At 45.9% G+C, this 21,267-nt stretch overlaps 1 protein-coding gene across 1 annotated transcript in view; it reads right to left on the reverse strand.

The window, feature by feature from the left end:
- Positions 1-3,725: 3,725 nt before the first annotated feature.
- Positions 3,726-21,267, reverse strand: part of prim2 (DNA primase subunit 2) — a 197,084-nt gene continuing 179,542 nt past the window's right edge. Inside the window, exons 12-13 of the mRNA XM_078213598.1 lie at positions 14,600-14,668; positions 3,726-4,521 (exon numbers count right to left, since the gene is read on the reverse strand). Of these exons, the coding sequence (XP_078069724.1) occupies positions 4,282-4,521; positions 14,600-14,668 (309 nt within the window). The 3' untranslated portion in view covers positions 3,726-4,281. The remainder of the gene's footprint in view (positions 4,522-14,599; positions 14,669-21,267) is intronic.

Below are 21,267 nucleotides of genomic sequence, written 5' to 3' on the forward strand. Positions count from 1 at the left end.
GCTGAGATATTAAATCATGGCCCCTATCGACTGTCTCAGGTGGATGTGAAAGATCCCAAGGCCACCATTATGGAGCAAAGCAGAGGTATTTTACCCGTTTTGGCCATACCCGTAACTCTCTCGGAGTGGGAATCATTGGTGGATTCACACTCTGTCGCAACTTCCCCACACTCGAAATGTAAAGCCCCTGTCTTGCCCAACCTTCCTGACTCAGGCCGGATCAGACTGCGCTGGGAAGCACATCCATGGCTTCTACAAAGTGCAAAGGAGCAGAGCGAAGGAGGCCATGTCCCCTTGTTACAGAACCAGCTGCCGTAACGCAGCTGAGTTTAAAGATACAATTGAAAGGGAGGAGATAGGTTTCTAAGGTCACTGAATGGAATGTGTGGGGGGGGGGGGGGGGGGGTAGTTCGGATGGTGAGGGGATGCAGGTGGGGTTGTTCGATTCGGGGGGGGGGGGGGAGGAATACCATGAGAGTGGGGTTCTTTGCTGAGGAGGTGAGGTCGGGGGAATGATCTGTGCAGGGTTCAGATTGGGTCTTTAAAATAGTGACTCCGAAGCTGGAAGTGCTTTTTTTCCCCTTCCAACCCTTTCAGTGTATTGATAAGTGTAAAATTGGCAGAACCGGTTGAAGTTACTTTGTTGAGTGGTTCCCAGTGCAGTTCAATTGTCCAGGGTAAGTTAGCATTTATGGACATTTGCTGGATAAACCTTCACCTGGGAACATCCAAGAGGGATTCTCCAGTGCAACTTTGGGGTAGCCCCCAAATGCACCAGGAAGTTACGGCATTGTGTATGTCCAATGGGTTCATAAGAGTACACCCATTGTAAAGAAATACAAACAATTCGCATGTGTGTTGCCCGTTTAATATAATTGTCTCAAAGCACTTGGGGGAGTGTAATCTGACAATTTATGAAATACAGCCAGAAACAGTGACACGTTGGCACAGTGGTTAGCACGGTTGCCTCACAACACTAGGGACCCGGGTTTGATTCCCGGCTTGGGTCACTGTGCGGAGTCTGCACATTCTCTCCGTGTCTGCATGGGTTTCCTCCGGGTGCTCCGGTTTCCTCCACGGTCCAAAGATGTGCGGGTTAGGTGGATTGGCTATGCAAAATTGCCCCTTAGTGTCAGGGGGACTAGCTAGGGTAAATGCATGGGGTTATGACGATAGGGCGTGTGTGGGATTGTGGTTGGTGCAGACTCGATGGACCGAATTGCCACCTTCTGCACTGTAGGGATTCTATGATAAATATAACCTCAAAATGTGAACGGTCTTTCTCAAAACTCCTATGAAATGCTGAGAGAGAAACAAAAGCATCTTGTATTAATTTGAACAACTTCTTTATTATACTTCACATTATAATTTTTAAGCCTAACTTTACAAAATCCTTAAAAGCTAACGAAAATGTGTGCTCTACTGATTTATAAAAAAATAGCTTTCTTGTCAACACAGCACTTTTAAGGCTCGACTAATTCAGGCTTGATCGGTGATCCATCACATTTTTTAGCATGGCATCTCGAGATGTCACATCCATGGAGCAAGGAAGACAAATCATAGCAAAAGCACCAAGGTGATTCTGCCACAAACAGACAGATGCAAAAAACATTGCGACGCACGTCCAGGATGGGAAAACGCAACTTCAGTTTCTGGCAAGCGGGGATGTCATTTGGCAAAAGGAAAACAGTGAGGTCTTCCAAGAGGAATGTATTAAACTATGCCCAGAAGCTGCAGGGTCTGAATTCATACCACAATAAGCTGCTGTGCTTTGAAAATGCAGGAGTAGTCAAGGGTGCGTTAAAGCTGGATTGTGTAGCCTGTCTGCTATGAATGGTCCATCAAAATTGTCCATAAGGAATCAAAATGAAATTGTATTTTTGCCTATTGTAAGTCGGTTTAACACAACACCGAGTATTCACCATTTGCAGCAGCCATCCTAAAGTTCATGGTTTTTAACACTTGAAGTTGTATTCGCCGCAATTTTTCTTCCAACAGTGATCGGAGCGTTGACATTTCCATCCCAGAGGTGACGGCAGCAGAGCCTCTCCACTAGAAACACAAGATGAATTACAGGGTGGGGATGGGGGGGGGGGGGGGGTGCACTCTCTGGGGAGTGCATCGCTGATAATTAATGGGCTCTCCAAAAATAAAAAATCACCCCTCTGTTTGCACCAAGCACACAAACAACACACACAATACTGACTGCTCCTCAGGTGCAGCGTAAAGCAAGGGGCACCAGGTCTTTCATTTGTGTTCTCGAATAAAGGCTGGAATGAAACTGTAAGCTTAGAGTAGCTCACACACAATTTGACTTTTGAGAGTCTAAATCATGCTCGAAAAATAAATTGCTATGCCATTGATTTATTTAGCGTGTCAAGGCAATCCTGAACACACAAAACGCGATTATGAAAATCAAAACTGATCCCGACGCGTTTCTCTGCTGGAAATCTGCAAGTACGACACAAGATGATATCCAGCCTATTTATGCTTCACCTGATAGGCAATGACAAAGAACAGATCACATTACAATGCAATGAAGCCTATAATATTAACTAATGATGGTGAAGGCATTAACCGAGGAACACAATCGCAGTGCAATGATGTAGTTTAGTGGAGAAGAAAGGGACTGATTTGTCAAATGCTACCAAGTACGCACCACCAAAGTATTCCCGAGACTACAGGAGGCTGGGCTTGAACATTACTTTTACCAAAAAAAGTGGCATAATAGGAAGACACTGCACCAACATTTTAAAAATACCCCCGAGTACATTGTGGAATAAAATGGAACAAGACCTATTCTACTCCAAGGCTATCACTATTCCTTGGACATTTCCTGGCATCATCAATTATGATGTGGAGATGCCGGCGTTGGACTAGCGTAAGCACAGTAAGAAGTCTCACAACACCAAGTTAAAGTCCAACAGGTTTATTTGGTAGCACAAGCTTTCAAAGTGTTGCTCCTTCTTCAGGTGAGTGAGGAGTTGTGTTCACAAACAGGGCATATAGAGACACAAACTCAATTTACAAGATAATGGTTGGAATGAGAGTCTTTACAGGTAATCAAGTCTTAAAGCTACAGACAATGTGAGTGGAGAGAGGGTTAAGCACAGGTTAAAGAGTGTGTATTGTCTCCAGACCCGGAGAGTTAGTGAGATTTTGCAAGCCCAGGCAAGTCATGGGGGTTACAGATAGTGTGACATGAACCCAAGATCCCGGTTGAGGCTGTCCTCATGTGTGCGGAACTTGGCTATCAGTCTCTGCTCAGCGATTCCGCGTTGCCGTGTGTCGTGAAGGCCGCCTTGAAGAACGCTTACCCAAAGATCAGAGGCTGAATGCCCGTGACTGCTGAAGTGTTCCCCGACTGGAAGAGCTCTCTTCCAGTCGGGGAACACTTCAGCAGTCACGGGCATTCAACCTCTGATCTTCGGGTAAGCATTCTCCAAGGCGGCCTTCACGACACACGGCAATGCAGAGTCGCTGAGCAGAGACTGATAGCCAAGTTCCGCACACATGAGGACGGCCTCAACCGGGATCTTGGGTTCATGTCACACTATCTGTAACCCCCACGACTTGCCTGGGCTTGCAAAATCTCATTAACTGTCCTGGCTGGAGACAATACACATCTCTTTAACCTGTGCTTAACCCTCTCTCCACTCACATTGTCTGTAGCTTTAAGACTTGATTACCTGTAAAGACTCGCATTCCAACCATTATCTTGTAAATTAAGTTTGTGTCCATGTATGCCCTGTTTGTGAACATAACTCCTCACTCACCTGAAGGAGCGACACTCTGAAAGCTTGTGCTACCAAATAAACCTATTGGACTTGAACCTGGAGTTGTGAGACTTCTTACTATCATCAAATATGTCATTCATTCCCAGCAGCTAACACAAGGGGAGGAATTTTCCCGCCCAGCCCACCACGGGAATGTCCGTGGGCGGGACACGGGCCATGCAAAGGTCTGTTAACGTCGGGTGGGATTCTCCGACTGCGCCCGTTCCTGAGACCGGAAAATCCCACCCGAGAAAATCTAAGTTTAAAAAGTAAGGTGTTGCGTGTGGGGTTTTTTTGGTGGTAATATTCCCAACACGTTTTGTTAACAGGTCATTCTGGAACGCATCCAAATTTTCTGAAGTTTACTCAATTGAAGAGAGCGGGGTGGTGGTGTCGGTTGGCCGGGGGGGGAGGGGGAAAACAAGATGACAAGAGTGTGAGACAGTCACTGTTGAAGATGTGATAACCCAAGATGCATTTTGTTTGATACCGATGCCACTGATAATCACTCTGTGTAGACTTCACTGAGGAGCTCTTCTAAAGCCTCCATGTCAGCTGACGTGGACTGGTCGGCAGGTTTGGAGACCCCGGTACTTGTGCCTCTTGTTGGCTGGTTGCCTTGGCTACGCTGCGAATTCTCTGTCTGGCTGGACTCCTTCTTGATATCCCGGCTGCCATTGAGGACTTTCTGACTCTCTATGAAATACTGATTCGGATGATTCAGAGAAAATCCAACTTCGTCGATCTAAATGGCAGAGAGAGGGAGAGAGAAACCGGAGAGTTGAAGAAAATCATGACTCAAAACAAATTGTAGCGTAAGTTTCAAAATGAAAACACAAACTCCACATCAAATTGTTCAACATATCCAGAAGAACAAATGGGTAAATTTGCCAACTCGATGTTTTACGAAAATCCAATTTTAAAATTATTTAAAAGGAACCCAATGAGGAAAACAAATTTGAGAGTTGGAGTGACATTTCTTTACTTCATAGAATCCCTACAGTGCAGGAGGAGGCCATTCGGCCCACCGAGTCTGCACCGACAACAATCCCACCCAGGCACCATCCCCCAAGGTATTTTACCCACTAATCCCCCGTTTACTTTCAAAGAAATTTTAAAGGGCGGAACGGTGGCCCAGTGGTTAGCACTGCTGCCTCACACGCCAGGGACCCAGGTTCAATTCCAGCCTCGGGTTCACTGTTTACGTGGAGTCTTCATGTTCTCCCTGTGTCTGCGTGGGTTTCCTCCGGGTGCTCCGGTTTCCTCCCATAGTCCAAAGATGAGTGGGTTAGGTGCATTGGCCATGCTAAATTGACTGTAGTGTCAGGGGATTATATCCCCTGGGTTTGCAAAAGCGAGGTAAATATGTGGGGTTACGGGATTATGTGTGGGATTAGGGCCTGGGTGGGATTGTGGTCGGTGCAGACTTGATGGGCCGAATGGCCTCCTTCTGCACTGTAAGGATTCTATAAAAACTAAAAATGATCATATGTTGAACCCGATTATACGGAAATAAGGCTATAAAATGAAACTTGCCACATAATAATAAGAAATTATGGGCAGTGTTTTCAGCCAATTAATAAATTCCATCAGTCCCTCTCCTCTAGGTGGCACAGCGGTTAGCACTGCTGCCTCACAGTGCCAGGGACCCGGCTTCGATTCCCGGCTTGGGTCACTGTGTGGAATCTGCACGTTCTCCCCATGTCCGCGTGGGTTTCCTCCGGGTGCTCCAGTTTCCTCCCACAGTCCGAAAGACGTACTGGTTGGGAGCATTGGCCATGCTAAATTCTCCCTCAATGTACCCAAACAGGCGCCGGAGTGTGGCGACTAGGGGATTTTCACAGTAACTTCATTACGGTGTTAATGTAAGTCTACTTGTGACACTAAAAAATAAACTTTAAAGAAACTTAAGATAGCATGGCAGGCAATGTTTAAAAAGTGGTGAACTGTACATGATCCTGAAAGACATTTCTCAACAGAAAATTACATTTACAGAACAAAGTGAAATTTGTTCTGAAGCATACTATGATAGTCACAACTAAGTTGGGCTGGTCATGTAGCCAGAATGCCTGGCACTCACTTAGCAAAGTGAACCTTGTGTGTGTGTTTGAGTTCTCCCAGGTACTGCCTGAAAAAAATGGTTCATCGGTGACTTTCAAAAGACAACCGGACTCAGAATGGAAAAGGAAACATCGGCAGAGCTTTGATGAAATAGCAGGGGAGCAGGACTAACCGGATTCTCTCCGAACAGCAGGTACAAACACGATGGGCTGAATGGCCCATTTCTGTGCTGCATGGTTCTAAGAATCCCTGCTCAAATGGTACAGAATTGTCAGTCACTTAGTCACTGGTTACTGGGCTAAAACATACTGCACAGATTAACGAACAAAAGCACACACTGTGTCATTTATCACTGTTGAAATCCGAGTCGCGTTCAGCAGATAACAGATCATAAAGGTGGGTCTCAGCAGCCACTACCCTGCGAACGAGGGATCAGCAGGATGTAATCGTAGCTTTGGCCATTCCTCTGAGCAAACAGCTAGAGCTGACACAAGCAACCTATACAGGCTGAAAAGCGTCGCCAACAAAGGACAGAGATTCAAACAGCCAGAAGGGAATTTTCATTAATGAGCTTAAAAAAATTCAAAGTGGTTGACAGAATTGTAGCTTAAAACCAAATTTCACTTTGTTTTAAAATGTAATATTCAGTTAAAAAATGTCTTTCAGGATCATGTACAGTTCACCACTTTTTAAACATTGTCTGCAATGCTATTTTAAGTTTTTTTAAAGTTTAAGTTTATTTATTAGTGTCACCAGTAGGCTTACATTAACACTGCAGTGAAGTTACTGTGAAATTCCCCTCGTCGCCACACTCCGGCGCCTGTTTGGGTACACTGAGGGAGAATTTTGCACGGCCAATGCACCTAACCATCACGTCTTTTGGACTGTGGGAGGAAACCGGAGCACCCGGAGGAAACGCACGCAAACACGGGGAGAACATGCAGGCTTCACACAGACAAATTCCCGGCTTTGGTCACTGTCTGCACGGAGTTTGCGTGTCCTCCCCATGCTTGCGTGGGTTTTCTCTGGGTGCTCCGGTTTCCTCCCACAGTCCAAAGATGTGCGGGTTAGGTGCATTGGCCACGCCAAATTGCCCCTTAGTGTCCCGGGATGCGTAGGTTAGAGGGATCAACGGGGTAAATATGTGGGTTACGGAGATAGGACCTCGGTGGGATTGTTGTCAGTGCGGACACCAGGTGCTGAATGGCCTCCTTATGCACGGTAGGGATTCTATGATTCCATGACAGTGACCCAAGCCAGGAATCGAACCCGGGTCCCTGGTGCTGTGAGGCAGAGGTGCTAACCACTGTGCCGCCCAAAATCAATGGTGCCCAGCGTGGGCTCGAACCCCGAGATCGAGAGTCTCATACTCTACCGACTGAGGCGGTCTGGGTAGTTAACCACATATATCCGGAAGGGCGTCAAAAGATCCAAAAATCTTTTGTGACGGGGTAGCAGGTACAATACAAAGCGGCTGCAGTGCGAGGTGATGGAAATTACAGCTATCGTGAAATTCAAATGGCTCTAGGCCACTTCAAATGGCTGAAACTATTTGAATTTACATGGAAAGGAACACTGGCATTACCTTCGATTACCGTCAGGACTGTGGACTAAGGCATTAATAGAAAATCACCAGTGTCCTCAGCTTTGTACACAATTAGGTACATATAATACAGGACAGAGTTTATGCTGACAACAGAACGTGACTTCGCTGGTTTATGTACATCACAAGTAGTGAAGCGGGGAGAGGAAGCTGTCAGCATTTGAAAAGTCTCTGTTCATTACCCACAAAGACAATGCAAGCCAGTCCCAGCCACTCAAAGCGGTGAACAGGGGGAGTTCAGATTATTCTTCCTTCGTTCCTTGGTAATTTCTCTCAAATTTGGACTGCACATCCAATTCCCAAACTGCAAAAATAAACCAAGATCAGGTTCATTCTAAACTTAAACTAGTGAAACGGAAACTAGACAGGCAGTCACTGTCTGTGTGTGGAGTCTGCACGTTCTCCGTGTCTGCCTGGGTTTCCTCCGGGTGCTCCGGTTTCCTCCCACAGTCCAAAGGGTTAGGTGGATTGGCCGTGCTAAATTGACCCTCGGGTCAGGGGGATTAGCGGGTAAATACGTGGGTTATGGGGACAAGATCTGGGTTGGATTGTTGTTGGCGTAGACCCGATGGGCCGAATGGCCTCCATCACAGCGTTATTCCGTTCAACGAGGCAATCAAGATCCGGAAGGCTAAGCAGTGTCCACTTGTCCCAAAAGTCAGGAAGTCCCAGTCAACTGTCACCTCTGAACGGTTAGAATTAGGCTGATTTGGTGCAGCCAAGAATCCATACATCCAAGTGTCAGCTCGATGCAATACTGTGTGAATGAGGGTAGCTACACCCCCCAACAGCATATCATACCCCATATCTAATTTTAAATCTCACTGGACCCATCATAACCCCATGTTCAAAAGACTGTGCACAGGATCCTCTTAAACCAGATGGGTCCAGAGTGTTGCCATGGCAATCCTGGGCCAAATTCTCACTTCAAACACCGAGAGCCTTGCACATTCAGAGCAGCAGACTCTTAGACTCCCAACCACACCCTACCCAGGACCACAGCTTACAGACTCACCCATACCCCACCCCACCCCTACAGACTCCCAACCACACCCGACCCAGGACTACAGCTTACAGACTCACCCATACTCCACCCCAGCCCTACAGACCCGCAACCACACCCCAGCCTAATCTAGTACTGACTCCCACCCACACCCTAACCCTGCCCCATATAGACTCCAGCCCCTCCCCACCCCAGTACAGACTTCCACAATCCCCCAGACCCCAATACGGACTCTGAGTCCCCCAGACCCAGTGCAGACTCCAGCACAGACCCCCGTATCCCAGTACAGCAATCCCCCAGACCCTAGTACAGATTCCCACAGCTCCCCAGACCCCAGCACAGACTCTCAGACTCCCCAGGCCCCAGTGTAGACAGCCACCCTGCCCCGCCGTATCCAGTAAGATTCCCACAGCAGTCCGCCCCTTATCCCAGTGCAGACACCCAGCCCAAATCAGGCAGGCAACTGGGAAAAAAATGAATCTTACAAGAACTCCAATGACTGTCACAGGGAACTGTGACCATGTAGGCTCAAGGCGGAGAGGCAATGCGGAGTAGGATTGCTATCTCTGGTTCAAAATATTCAGGAAGTTTCTTTACATCAGCCCTACACTCTCATCCTCACAGTGCAACACCTTCCTACACCATCAGAGTCAGATCAAAACATGAACAGATCATTAAGTTACACAGTTGGCTGAACACAGGAATTAGGAACAAGTGTAGACCACACAGCCATTCAAACCTCTGCACCATTCAATAAGATCATGGCTGATTGGATTGTAACCGTAATAGAACAATAGAATTCCTACAGTACAGAAAGAGGCCATCTGGCCAATCGAGTCTGCATCGACTCTCCAGAAGAATATCCGACACAGACCTTCCGCTCCACCCCATCCCCATAACTTCACGCATTCACCAGGGCTAATCCACCTAACCTACACATCTTTGGACACCAAGGGCAATATAGCATGGCCAATCCACCTAACCCGCACATCTTTGGACTGAGAGGGGAAACCGGAGCACCCGGAGGAAACTCGCACAGACACGGGGAGAATGTGCAAACTCCACACAGTGAACCGAGGCCAGAATTGAACCCAGATCCCTGCAGCAGTGTGAACCACCCTCGACCCCACATAGCTGCCTACCCCCAATAACCTTTCACCCCTTTGTTAATCAGGATTCCATCTAGCTCTGCCTTAAAAATATTCAAAGACTCTGCTTTCACTGGCTTTAGAGGAAGAGACTCTCCACCCTCCAAGAAAAAAATTCTCGGCGCCATCTTAAATGCACGGCCCCTTATTTTTAAACTGACCCCTAGTTCCAGATTATCTGTCAAGAGGAAACATCTTCGCCACATCCACCCTGTCAAAACCCCTCAGGATCTTTAAACATTTCAATCAAGTCACCCCCTACTCTTCTAAACTCTAGTGGATACACCCACCTAACCTCTCCGAACGTTCCTCATAAGACAACCCACCCACTCCTGGTTTTAGTCTAGTAAATCTTCTCTGAACTGCTCCGAACACCTTTACATCTTTCCTTTGATAAGGGTAAGGATTAGCTGGGAATCGAACCTGAGTCCCTGGCACAGTGAGGCCGCAGTGCTAACCATTGTGCCACCGTTATACTCCATTCGCCAGATCTTTGCCCACTCACTTAACCTATCCATGTCCCTTTGTATCCTTATATCCTCTTCACAATTTACTTTCCTACCTATCTTTGTGTTGTCAGCAAAATTTAGAAACGATACCTTCAGTTCCTTCATCCAAGTCATTTATATAAATTGGCAAAGGTTTAGGCCCCTGTGGCACACTACTTGTCACATTCTGCCAACAGAAAAGACCCATTTATGCCTACTCTCAGTTTTCTGTCAGCTAGCCAATCTTCAATCCATGCCAATATGTTACCCCCTACACCCTGAGCTTTTATTTTGTGCAATAATCTTTGATGTGGCACCGTATCAAATGCCTTCTGGAAATCTAAGTACAGTACATCTACCAGTTCCCCTTCATCCACAGCACATGTGACTCTTTCAAAGAACTCTGGTAAATTGGTTAAACATGATTTCCCTTTCACAAAACAATGTTGACTCTGCTGATTGCCTTGAATTTTTCCAAATGCTCTGTTGTAACATCTTTAATAATGGCTTCTAACATTTTCCCTATGACAGATATTAGGCTAACCGGCCTAACTTTTCCTGCTTTCTGACTCCCTCCCTTTTTGAATAAAGGAGTTACATTTGCTATCTTCCAATCCAATGGAATCTTCCCTGAATTTTGTAAAGTTAAAACCAATGCATCAACCATCTCATGAGCCACTTCTTTCAAGACCTCAGGATGAAGTCCATCTGGACCCGAGGATTTGTTAGTCCACAGACCCGACAATTTGCTCAATATACTTCCCTAGGAATTGTAATTTTCCTGACTTCCTTCCTCCCTTCTGATTCCTGATTTACAGCTATTTTTGGATGTTACTATTGTTTTCTACAGTGAAGTCCGATGCAAAATACTTGTTTAATTAATCTGTCCTAACCGTACTTTCCATTATGTCTCCCGAGACGCACTTCCTATAGGAAATTTGGCACGTCAGCTACGACTCTCACCAACTTTTACAGATGCACCATAGAAAGCATTCTTTCTGGTTGTATCACAGCTTGGTATGGCTCCTGCTCTGCCCATGACCTCAAGGAACTACAAAAGGTCGTGAATGTAGCCCAACCCATCACGCAAACCAGCCTCCCATCCAGTAACTCTGTCTAAACTTCCCGCTGCCTTGGCAAAGCAGCCAGCATAATTAAGGACCCCAACGCACCCCAGACATTCTCTCTTCCACCTTCTTCCGTTGGGAAAAAAATACAAAAGTCTGAGGTCACGTACCAACCAACTCAAGAACAGCTTCTTCCCTGTTGCTGTCAGACTTTTGAATGGACCTACCCGCATTAAACTGATCTTCCTCGACACCCTAGCTATGACTGTAACTCTACATTCTGCACCCTCTCCTTTCCTTCTCTATGAACGGTATGCTTTGTCTGTATAGCAAGCAAGAACCAATACTTTTCACTGTATCTCAATACATGTGACAATAAATCAAATTAAATCAATGCTCACTTTGTTAACCCTTTTCTTATTTAAATATCTGTAGAAACTCTTACTATCCATCTTTATATTACTAGCTGGCTTTCTCTTGTACTCTAGTTTTCCCCTCCTTCTCAAGCTATTTTTGTCATTCTTTGATGTTCTTTCCAGTCTTTCAATTGATCCACTTTGAGGATTTAAGTGGCTCATTAAACATTCCAGTTGCACCTCTGCACATCAAAACAAAATCCAAACGTTACTATCTCACAATATTTATTTAATGCTTTAAAGGTAGTTCAATGCTAAGAAGGATGGCATTTTTATAACACTGCGCGTTTTCACTAAGATTTGCTCCACAAAAACCTGGAGAGACTCCTGCTTGTACAAAGGCATTGCAGTTTCACAAGAATTGGGTCGAAAGGATGACTCTCCCTTGGTGCTTTAGCCCGGCACAGAAAATGTGACTGAATCTTTGTGGAGGATTCCCGGCAGTGAAGACACTTCACCAGTACGTTCAGTGATCTCTCTCCCCACTGCGATGAACAGAATTTGTTCATAATATTGTAAACATTTTTAGCTGAGTATTTTTATATTATTTGCATACACTGGACATTCTCCCTTCCACCAGGAAAAAGATACAAAAGTCTGAGATCACGTACCAACTGACTCAAGAACAGCTTCTTCCCTGCTGCCATCAGACTTTTGAATGGACCTACCTCGCATTAAGTTGATCTTTCTCTACATCGTGGCTATGACTGTAACACTACAATCTGCGCCCTCTCCATTCCTGCTCTCCTATGTACTCTATGAATGGTATGCTTTGTCTGTACACCGCGCAAGAAACAAAACTTTCACTAATATATGTGACAATAATAAATCAAATCAAATTATTTGGTAATGACCAGTGTTTTAGTGATAGGGGTGAATACTGGCCAAGACACTGGGAAGAATTCATCTGATCTTTGTAATAGTGGCCATGGGATCTTCTGCATCCACCCTTGATGCTGCGCCTGTATAGCGCGCGAGAAAAAATACTTTTCACTGTACACTAGTACATGTAATAACAATAAATCAAATCCAATAAATCAAATCAAATCATGAAATGTCGGCAAGACCAAACATTTCTTACCCATCCCTTATCGCCCTTGAACTGAGTGGCTTGCTAGGCCACTGCAGAGGACAGATAAGAGTCAGTCACATTGCTGTGGCTCTGGGGTAGGCCAGGCTAGGTGGGGATGGCAGATTTCCTGAGTAAATTTCCTTCGGGCGTTAGTTCACATTGGTGAAACAGGTGCTTTTTTTTAAAACAAGAATTGATGATAGTTGCCATGGTCACCATGACTGAGCTTAGCTTTCAGTTCTAGATTTATTAAGTGAATTCAAATTCATGGGGGGATTTGAAACAAAGTCCCGACAGCATGAACCTGGGCCTCTGAATTACGAGTCCAGTGATATTACCACCACACCACAGTCTCCCCTATGCTGACCTGAAACAATAAGGCAATTGCTGCAAGAAAACGGTGAATAAACGATTTGGCTAACCAGTTGGATGGGAAAGATGAGCCTTGGAAAAGGAAAAGCAGAGTGATGGCATGTTACATTGAACTTAAAACCGCTCTCTTGAACCAGATTTTGATTTCCTGTCCTAATCGTTTATGTGCCTCAATGTCAAATTTAATTTGATAACTCTCTTTTGAAGTCTCCTTGGGACTTTTGTCAAGGTCCCATATGATGCAACGTGTTGTTGTTTTATTACTTTGGGTATATTTTAATGCCACCACCTCCCCTTCATCTCACAGTAAAGAGGGGGAGGCATGGCGGTTAGCACTGCTGCCTGACAGCACCAGCCACGGGGGTTCAATTAGAATCATAGAATTCTACAGTGCAGAAGGAGGCCATTCGGCTCATCAAGCCTGCACTGACCACAATCCCACCCAGACCCTATCCCCATAACTCCATGCATTTACCCTAACTAGTCCCCCTGACACTAAGGCGCAATTTTAGCACGGCCAATTCACCGAATCCGCACATCTTTAGACTGTGGGAGGAAACCGGAGCACCCGGAGGAAACCCAAGCAGACACGGGGAGAATGTACAGCCTCCGCACAGAGTGACCCAAGCCAGGAATCAAGCCCGGGTCCCTGGCACTGTGAGACAGCATTGTGCCACCTTGCCGCCCTTGGGTCACTGTCTGTGTGGAGTTTGCACATTCTCCCCGTATCTGAGTGGGGTTCCTCCAGGTGCTCCAGTTTCCTCCGGAAGATGTGCGGGTTAGGTGGATTGGCCATGCTAATTTGCCCCTTAGTCTCAGGGGGATTAGCAGAGTAAATATGTGGGGTTACAGGGGTAGGGTCTGGGTGGGATTATTGTTGGCGCAGACTCAACAGGCGAATTGCCCCTTTCTGCACTGTAGGGATTCTATGATAGGTGTGTGTGGTTCATGAGGAAAAAACCCACCAAACTGTACAGTGACAGGCTACAATCCTTCTGTGGCAAAGTGTCAGTTCTGCAACTGGATCAGCAGCTGGACTTCCCACCAGTTTTGAATAATGGTCAATTTTCAATTGTAAACTCCCCAACCACCCACCCCCCCACAAAGCCCCGACAAGACTGCATCATTACATGTTTGCTCTTAGCATTCTGCTCAAGAGCGACGCGGAGATAATCTTCCTTGGAATTCCCAGTAAAAACAATTGTCGCTTTGATAAATGGTCCAGCAAAATTTAATTATTTAGGTTTAATTATCTATTAACATAAAATGCAATCTCAGCCGACAGTACCCAGGGTTGGCAATTGGTAGTTTTAGCCCCTCGATGGGGAACCATTGGCCTAATTAATGTATCGGATTTTAAGTGTTCAGTTCCTTCCTCCCCTCTGCAAGAAAACACAGGCAAACCATAAAACACTGCTGCGGAATAGGAAACGGCCAGTGATAAGACCGTAAAAAATTAACAAATGACGACAGCTAATGATGGATACAATTAGTCTTCTGAGACTTCAACTTTCATGCACCAGTTACAGTCGCCTCCCAAGGCTGACAGAGCCACTCTCATTACTGTGCCGTGCAAATTAGACATGTCCTTACATTGTGGGTTAGCTCAAAGTACTTCTGACAGGTCAGCTGGTAATGCATCCCTTTGACTAAATCCAGAATCTGTAAAGGGAGAAAAAGAGAGAGGTTTATTGAGAAAACTCTGCTCCATCCAATTTCCAGATTAATGCACAACACCGAGAGACACTTTAAAAGAATCTCCCGTGTCATTGTAAATATAGCAATCACCACTAGCAAGAAGAAAAAAAATACAAGGTACATTGGTCTGATTGTGTGACAAACTCCCTCTAACATATTCTACCTTGTAGCTGAAACCCGGCTACAACCAACGGCACTTAATCTAGTGGAGACGACAGATAAATGGAACATTGTGTGGGATTTCTGCTATCCCGATGATTCTAATAGCTTCAGCCTTTCCAAAGCTAAGCTGGAACGAGGAAATGAATGGCCCCAGCCTGAGCTGCTATTACCAGTGTCACTGCGGTTATTGTTATGCACTCTCTGCTGCCTAATTCAAGCAAAATTTAATCTGTTTTGCCTTTGTGCAAACTGCCATTCTTATTAGTTTGCTGCAGCAGTTGCCGGGATCTGTACAGTTGTGTCTTTATTAGGCAGCTTAACAGAGTTTCCACGCGCTCTGCACCAATCAGATATGCTCCAAATTGGTGAAATCAGGAGATTTACTGTCCCCTTACTAAATTCTGAACAGTGGTTGATGTCTCTGACTCACAATTAGCTGCACTGTCAAATGTGACCATTCTTTGGTTTCCTAACTCCTGGTACAGTAAGAAGTCTCACAACACCAGGTCAAAGTCCAACAGGTTTATTTGGAATCATGAGTTTTCAGAGCGCTGCTCCTTCATCAGGTGAGTGAGTCTCACCTGCTGAAGGAGCAGCGCTCCGAAAGCTCGTGATTGCAAATAAACCTGTTGGACTTTGACCTGGTGTTATGAGACTTCTTAACAGTGCCCACCCCAGTCCAACGCCGACATCTCCACATCATAACTCCTGGCAGTCATCACTGAATGTGAGTTTTGGTAGGAGCCTCCGCCAATGCATTTGAGCAGGAGATCATGGTAATGATATTGTTAAACCGAATGGCTGAATGGCTACCTGAATGGCTGTAAATTGGGAGAGGGCAGTGTGCAGTGGGACCTGGGTGTCCTTGTGCGCTAGTCTCTGAAGATAAGCATGCAGGTGCAGCAGGCGGTAAAGAAGGCTAATGGTAAGTTGGCCTTCATAATGAGAGGATTCGAGTACAGGAGCAGGGATGTGTTGCTGCAATTATACAGAGCCTTAGTGAGGCCTCCCTAGAATATTGTGTGCAGTTTTGGTCTCCTTTTCTGAGGAAGAATGTTCTTGCTCTTGAAGGAGTGCAGCGAAAGTTTACCAGGCTGAGTCTGGGGATGGCGGGACTGATGTATGAGGAGAGATTGACTAGGTTAGGATTGTTTTCGCTGGAGTTCAGACAAATGAGGGGGAACTTCAGAGACTTATAAAATTCTAACTGGACTAGACAGGATAGATGCAGGGAAGATGTTTCTGATGGTGGGGGAGTCCAGAACCAGGGGTCACAGTCTGAGGATTCAGGTTAGACCATTTAGCACGGAGGAGACATTTCTTCACCTGGAGAGTAGTGAGTCTTTTTTTTTTTAAGTTCATTTGTTAGTCACAAGTAGGCAAACATTAACACTGCAATGAAGTTACTGTGAAAATCCCTGAGTCGCCACACTCCAGCGCCTGTTCGGGTACACTGAGGGAGAATTTAGCTTGAACAATGCACCTAACCAGCACGTCTTTCGGACTGTGGGAGGAAGCCGGAGCACCCGGAGGAAACCCCACGCAGACACAGGGAGAACGTGCAGACTCTGCACAGACAGTGACCCAAGCCAGGAATCTAACCAAAACCCAGGTCCCTGTTGCTGGGGGGCAGCAGTACTAATCATTGTGCCACCGTGCTGCCCCACATGGGGCAGGAATTAGCCTGTGGAATTTGTTGCCACAGGAAGTATATGATACAAAAACATTGAATGTATTCAAGAGGCGGCTGGGTGGGGCGAATGGGATTAAAGGTTATGGGGAAAAAGCACGATTAGGCTATTGAGTTGGACGATCAGCCATGATCTTAATGAATGGCGGAGCAGGCTCGAAGGGCCAAACAGCCTCCTCCTGCTCCTATCTTCTATGTTTCTATTAAACTTCATCCTTTGACTTCCATCAACGGTGCTGCCTTAAATTAATGGATTTTGATCCAACTATTTGTCAATGCAGACACTCACACCTGTCAAATTCTTCACCCTGTGTTTTCTCTTCCTCAAACGCAAGACAGCATTCCAAATGAAATCCATCATAAGATAGAATGTCACACGCCCACGAGGGCAATAAAATCTGCTATTGTTTTATGTTTAATAAAGTAAAGGCAAAATAAAACAAATTTCACACCTCTGCCTTGCTCGGCATTAGGCTGATGCCCTGCAGACAGTTCTAGGTTCTTCAGTCCTATTAAAAGGCAGAACTGCGTCACCATCAACACCTCTGGATTTCAAACGCAGGGAGGCATAAATGTCACCAGTTGTTTCAAGCCTCGTTCATTTTATGCTGTCGGGCTGTGTGGCAAGCAGAAGCTTTGAAATGTTCCTTTTTTGAGGAGGAACAAGGGAATTTGCATTGTTCGAATGTTTTTGCCTGAAAGATGGGTGCTCAGTCAAGACAGGGCTGAACAGGTAGCGTGCTCAAAGGGTAAAATCCAATTTAGGCCTCGCTAACCCTCTCTCATACAAAATATAATTTTAAAACTACTTGTTTTCGAATCTAACAAATACAATTATGTGATTGTGTGTTCAGAAATGCACAATGAATGCTGTGCCGTGGAATCGGGAACAATGCTTCACCTGAACCTGCCTCACAACAGCAGATCACATCGCTGTGGGAAAGGGGCCAAGCAGAGGTCAAGTGCATCCGCTGGAGAAGGGAGGAGGAAGGGTCTGAGAATTGCCCACTGCCAGCTGCGGTCCAGTGGTTTGCGCGTCCATCTGCAAATCACCTTCCAACCCACGACCACTTCCATCTGGAAGGACAAGGGGAAGCAGAGGGGGTGGCATGATGACATAGTGGTTAGCACTGCTGCCTCACAACACCAGGGACCCGGGTTTGATTTCCACCTTGGGTCACTGTCAGTGTGGAGTCAGCACGTTCTCCCCATGTTTGTGTGGGTTTCCTCCGGATGCTCTGGTTTCCTCCCACAGTCCGAAAGACGTGCTGGTTAGGTGCATTGGCCATGCCAAATTCTCCCTCAGTGTACCCAACCAGGTGCCAGAGTGTGACGACTAGGGGATTTTCACAGCAACTTCATTGCAGTGTTAATGTAAGCCTATTATGACACTAGTAAATAAAAAAGAAGATGCTATTCATCACACTGACAACTATCGAGTTTTTGCAAGTTTTTGAGCACCAACTTGAATTGAATGGAGTTTTTGATTCGGAGTGGCACATTTCACAGGGTATCTGCTTTTAAAAGAAATTCAGATGTGGGCGTTCTGGCTCTGATTTGATTTATTGTCACTTGTATTGGGATACAGTGAAAAGTATTGTTTCTTGCACGCTATATAGACAAAGCATACCATGCAGGGAGAAGGAAAAGAGAGAGTGCAGAATGTGGTTTTACAGTGATAGCTAGGGTGTAGAGAAAGATCAACTCAATTTGGGGTAGGTCCATTCAAAAGTCTGACAGCAGCAGGGAAGAAGCTGTTCTTGAATCGGTTGGTACGTGTCCTCAGACTTTTGCATCTTTTTCCCGATGGAAGGTGGTGGAAGAGAGTATGTCTGGGAGTGTGGGGTCCTTGATTATGCTGGCTATTTTCCGAGGCAGCGGGAAGTGTAGACAGAGTCAAAGGATGGGAGGCTGGTTTGCGTGATGGACTTAGCTTCCTTCACGACCCATTGTAGTTTCTTGCAGTCTTGGACAGAGCAGGAGCCATACCAAGCTATGATACAACCAGAAAGAAAGCTTTCTATGGTATATCTGTAAAAGTTGGTGAGAGTCGTAGCTGACATGCCAAATTTCCTAAGTCTCCTGAGAAAGTAGAGGCGTTGTTGGGCTTTCTTAACTATAGCGTCAGCATGGGGGGGCCAGGACAGGTTGTTGGTGCCTGGATACCTTAAAACTTGAAGCTCTCGACATTTCTACTGCATCCCCATTGATATAGACAGAGGCATGTCCTCCAATCCGCTTTGTGAAATCGATGACTATCTCCTTCGTTTTGTTGACATTGTGGGAGAGATTATTGTTGCCGCACCAGTTCACCAGATTCTCTATCTCATTCCTGTACTCCGTCTCATCATTGTTTGAGATCCGACCCACTACGGTGCTGTCATCAGCAAACTTGAAAATCGAGTGGGAGGGGAATTTGGCCACACAGTCATTGGTGTATAAGGAGTATAGTAGGGGACTGAGAACACAGCCTTGTGGGGCACCGGTGTTGAGGATGATCGTGGAGGTGGTGTTGTTGTCTATCCTTACTGATTGTGGTCTGAGGAAGTCTAGGATCCAGTCCAGCAGAGGGAGGAGCCATGGAGTTTGGAGCTGAGTTTCGTAAGGATAATGGTGTTGAAGACCGAGCTGCAGTCAATAAATAGGACATTGCCAATTCATTGCCCATCCTTAATACTGCCCTTGAGATGGTGGTGGTGAGCTGCTGTCTTGAATTGCTCCAGTCCATCTGGTGTAGGTACACCTGCAGTGCGATTAAAGAGCTAATTCCAGGATTTTGGTGCGAATGAGCAAAGCACGAGACAGAGAGGGTCTTCAAACAATCATGCTGAAGACTGAGATGTGCAGACGGATGGGCCAGGAATTATTAAATTAGATTTAATCAGATAGAGACATCAAGTCCGTGAAAGACAGACAGGATTAGCTCAGAGAGAGAGCGACATAAGAGACAGAAAAGATAACATTTTTTGAAAAAATCTCTAATGCTAATTTCCTATCTGGATTAATTACATCTCTGGCCCTGAAAAATTATCACAGCATCTACAAACTTACATTCACGAATACAGCAGCCTTAATATGCACTGCTATTTTTATTGTGGGAGTACAGAGCGAATACAGCAAGTATACAGCATTCCATTGGTTTCAATGCCGAGACTATTGGAAGGAACTGTCACTGCGCATCCCTCGGGGAGAAAACTATTTGACAACAAGCTCCAGATTCTGTGTTTAACCGCACGCTGTGCAAAAGTTGCTGTTCGATTTATCCCACCGTATGCTGAATGGCCGTTAGTGTTACCGTTCTTCTCTCTGCAAAATCTCGCCTAACTGGCGAGACCACATCTGGAATAGTGTGCACGGTATTGTCCTCCTTATTTCAGGAAAGATGCAAATGCATTGGAAACAGCCCAGAGAATGTTTACACGGTTAATACCAGGAATGGGTGGGTTATCTTATGAGGAAAGGTTGGACAGGCGAGGTAAAGTAAAAGTAAAGTTTATTTTAGTGTCACAAGTAGGCTTACATTAACACTGCAGTGAAGTTACTGTGAAAATCCCCTAGCTGCCACACTCCGGCGCCTGTTCGGGGACATTGAGGGAGAATTTAACATGGCCAATGCACCTAACCACACGTCTTTCGGAGTGTGGGAGGAAACCGGAGCACCCGGAGGAAACCCATGCAGACACGGGGAGAACATGCAGACTCCACACAGATTCAAGCTGGGAATCGAACTCGGGTCCCCGGTGCTGTGAGGCAGCAGTGCTAACCACTGTGCCATCATGCCTTAGAAAATAAAGGGTCGCCTATTTAAGACGGAGATGAGAAGAATTTCTCTCTCTCAGAGGGTGGTGAGTCTTTTGATTTGATTTATGTCACATTGTATTAGTATACAATGGAAAGTATTGTTTCTTGCACGCTATACAAAGCATACTGTTCACAGAGAAGGAAAGGAGAGAGTACAGAATGTAGTGTTACAGTCAAAGCTAGGGTGTAGGGAAAGATCAACTTAGTGCAGGATAGGTCCATTCAAAAGTCTGACAGCAGCAGGGAAGAAGCTGTTCTTGAGTCGGTTGGTACGTGACCTCAGACATCTGTATTTTTTTTCCGACAGGTGGTGGTGGAAGAGAGTATGACCGGGGTGTGTGGGGGCCCTTAATTATACTGGCTGCTTTGCCGAGGCAGTGTGAAGTGTAGACGGAGTCAATGGATGGGTGGCTGGTTTGCTTGATGGACTGGGCTACGTTCACAAACCATTATAGTTTCCTGCAGTCTTGGAGAGAGCAGGAGCCAGACCAAGCTGTGATATAAACAGAAAGAATGCTTTCTATGGTGCATCTGTAAAAATTGCTGAGAGTCGTAGCTGACATGCCAAATTTCCTCAGCCTCCTGAGAAAGTAGAGGCGTTGGTTGGCTTTCTTAACTATAGTGTCGGCATGGAAGGACCAGTGGTTGTCAGTGATCTAGACACCTAGTCTCGAAGCTCTCGACCAATTCCACTGTCTCTGGAACTCTCTTCCTCCAAAGACGGTGGAAGCAGAGACCGAGGATATTTTCAAGGCGGGATAGATTCTTGAGCAACCAAAGGGGTGAAAGGGTATCGGGGGGGGGAAGGCGGGGGTTAGTCAGATCAGCTAAGATCTAATGAGTGACGGAGCAGGCTCCAAGGGTTGTGTGACCTACTCCTGCTCCTAGTTTATATTTGGGTACATCTTGC

This window comes from Mustelus asterias, chromosome 5 (assembly GCF_964213995.1).
Source record: "Mustelus asterias chromosome 5, sMusAst1.hap1.1, whole genome shotgun sequence".
Lineage (NCBI taxonomy): Eukaryota > Metazoa > Chordata > Chondrichthyes > Carcharhiniformes > Triakidae > Mustelus > Mustelus asterias.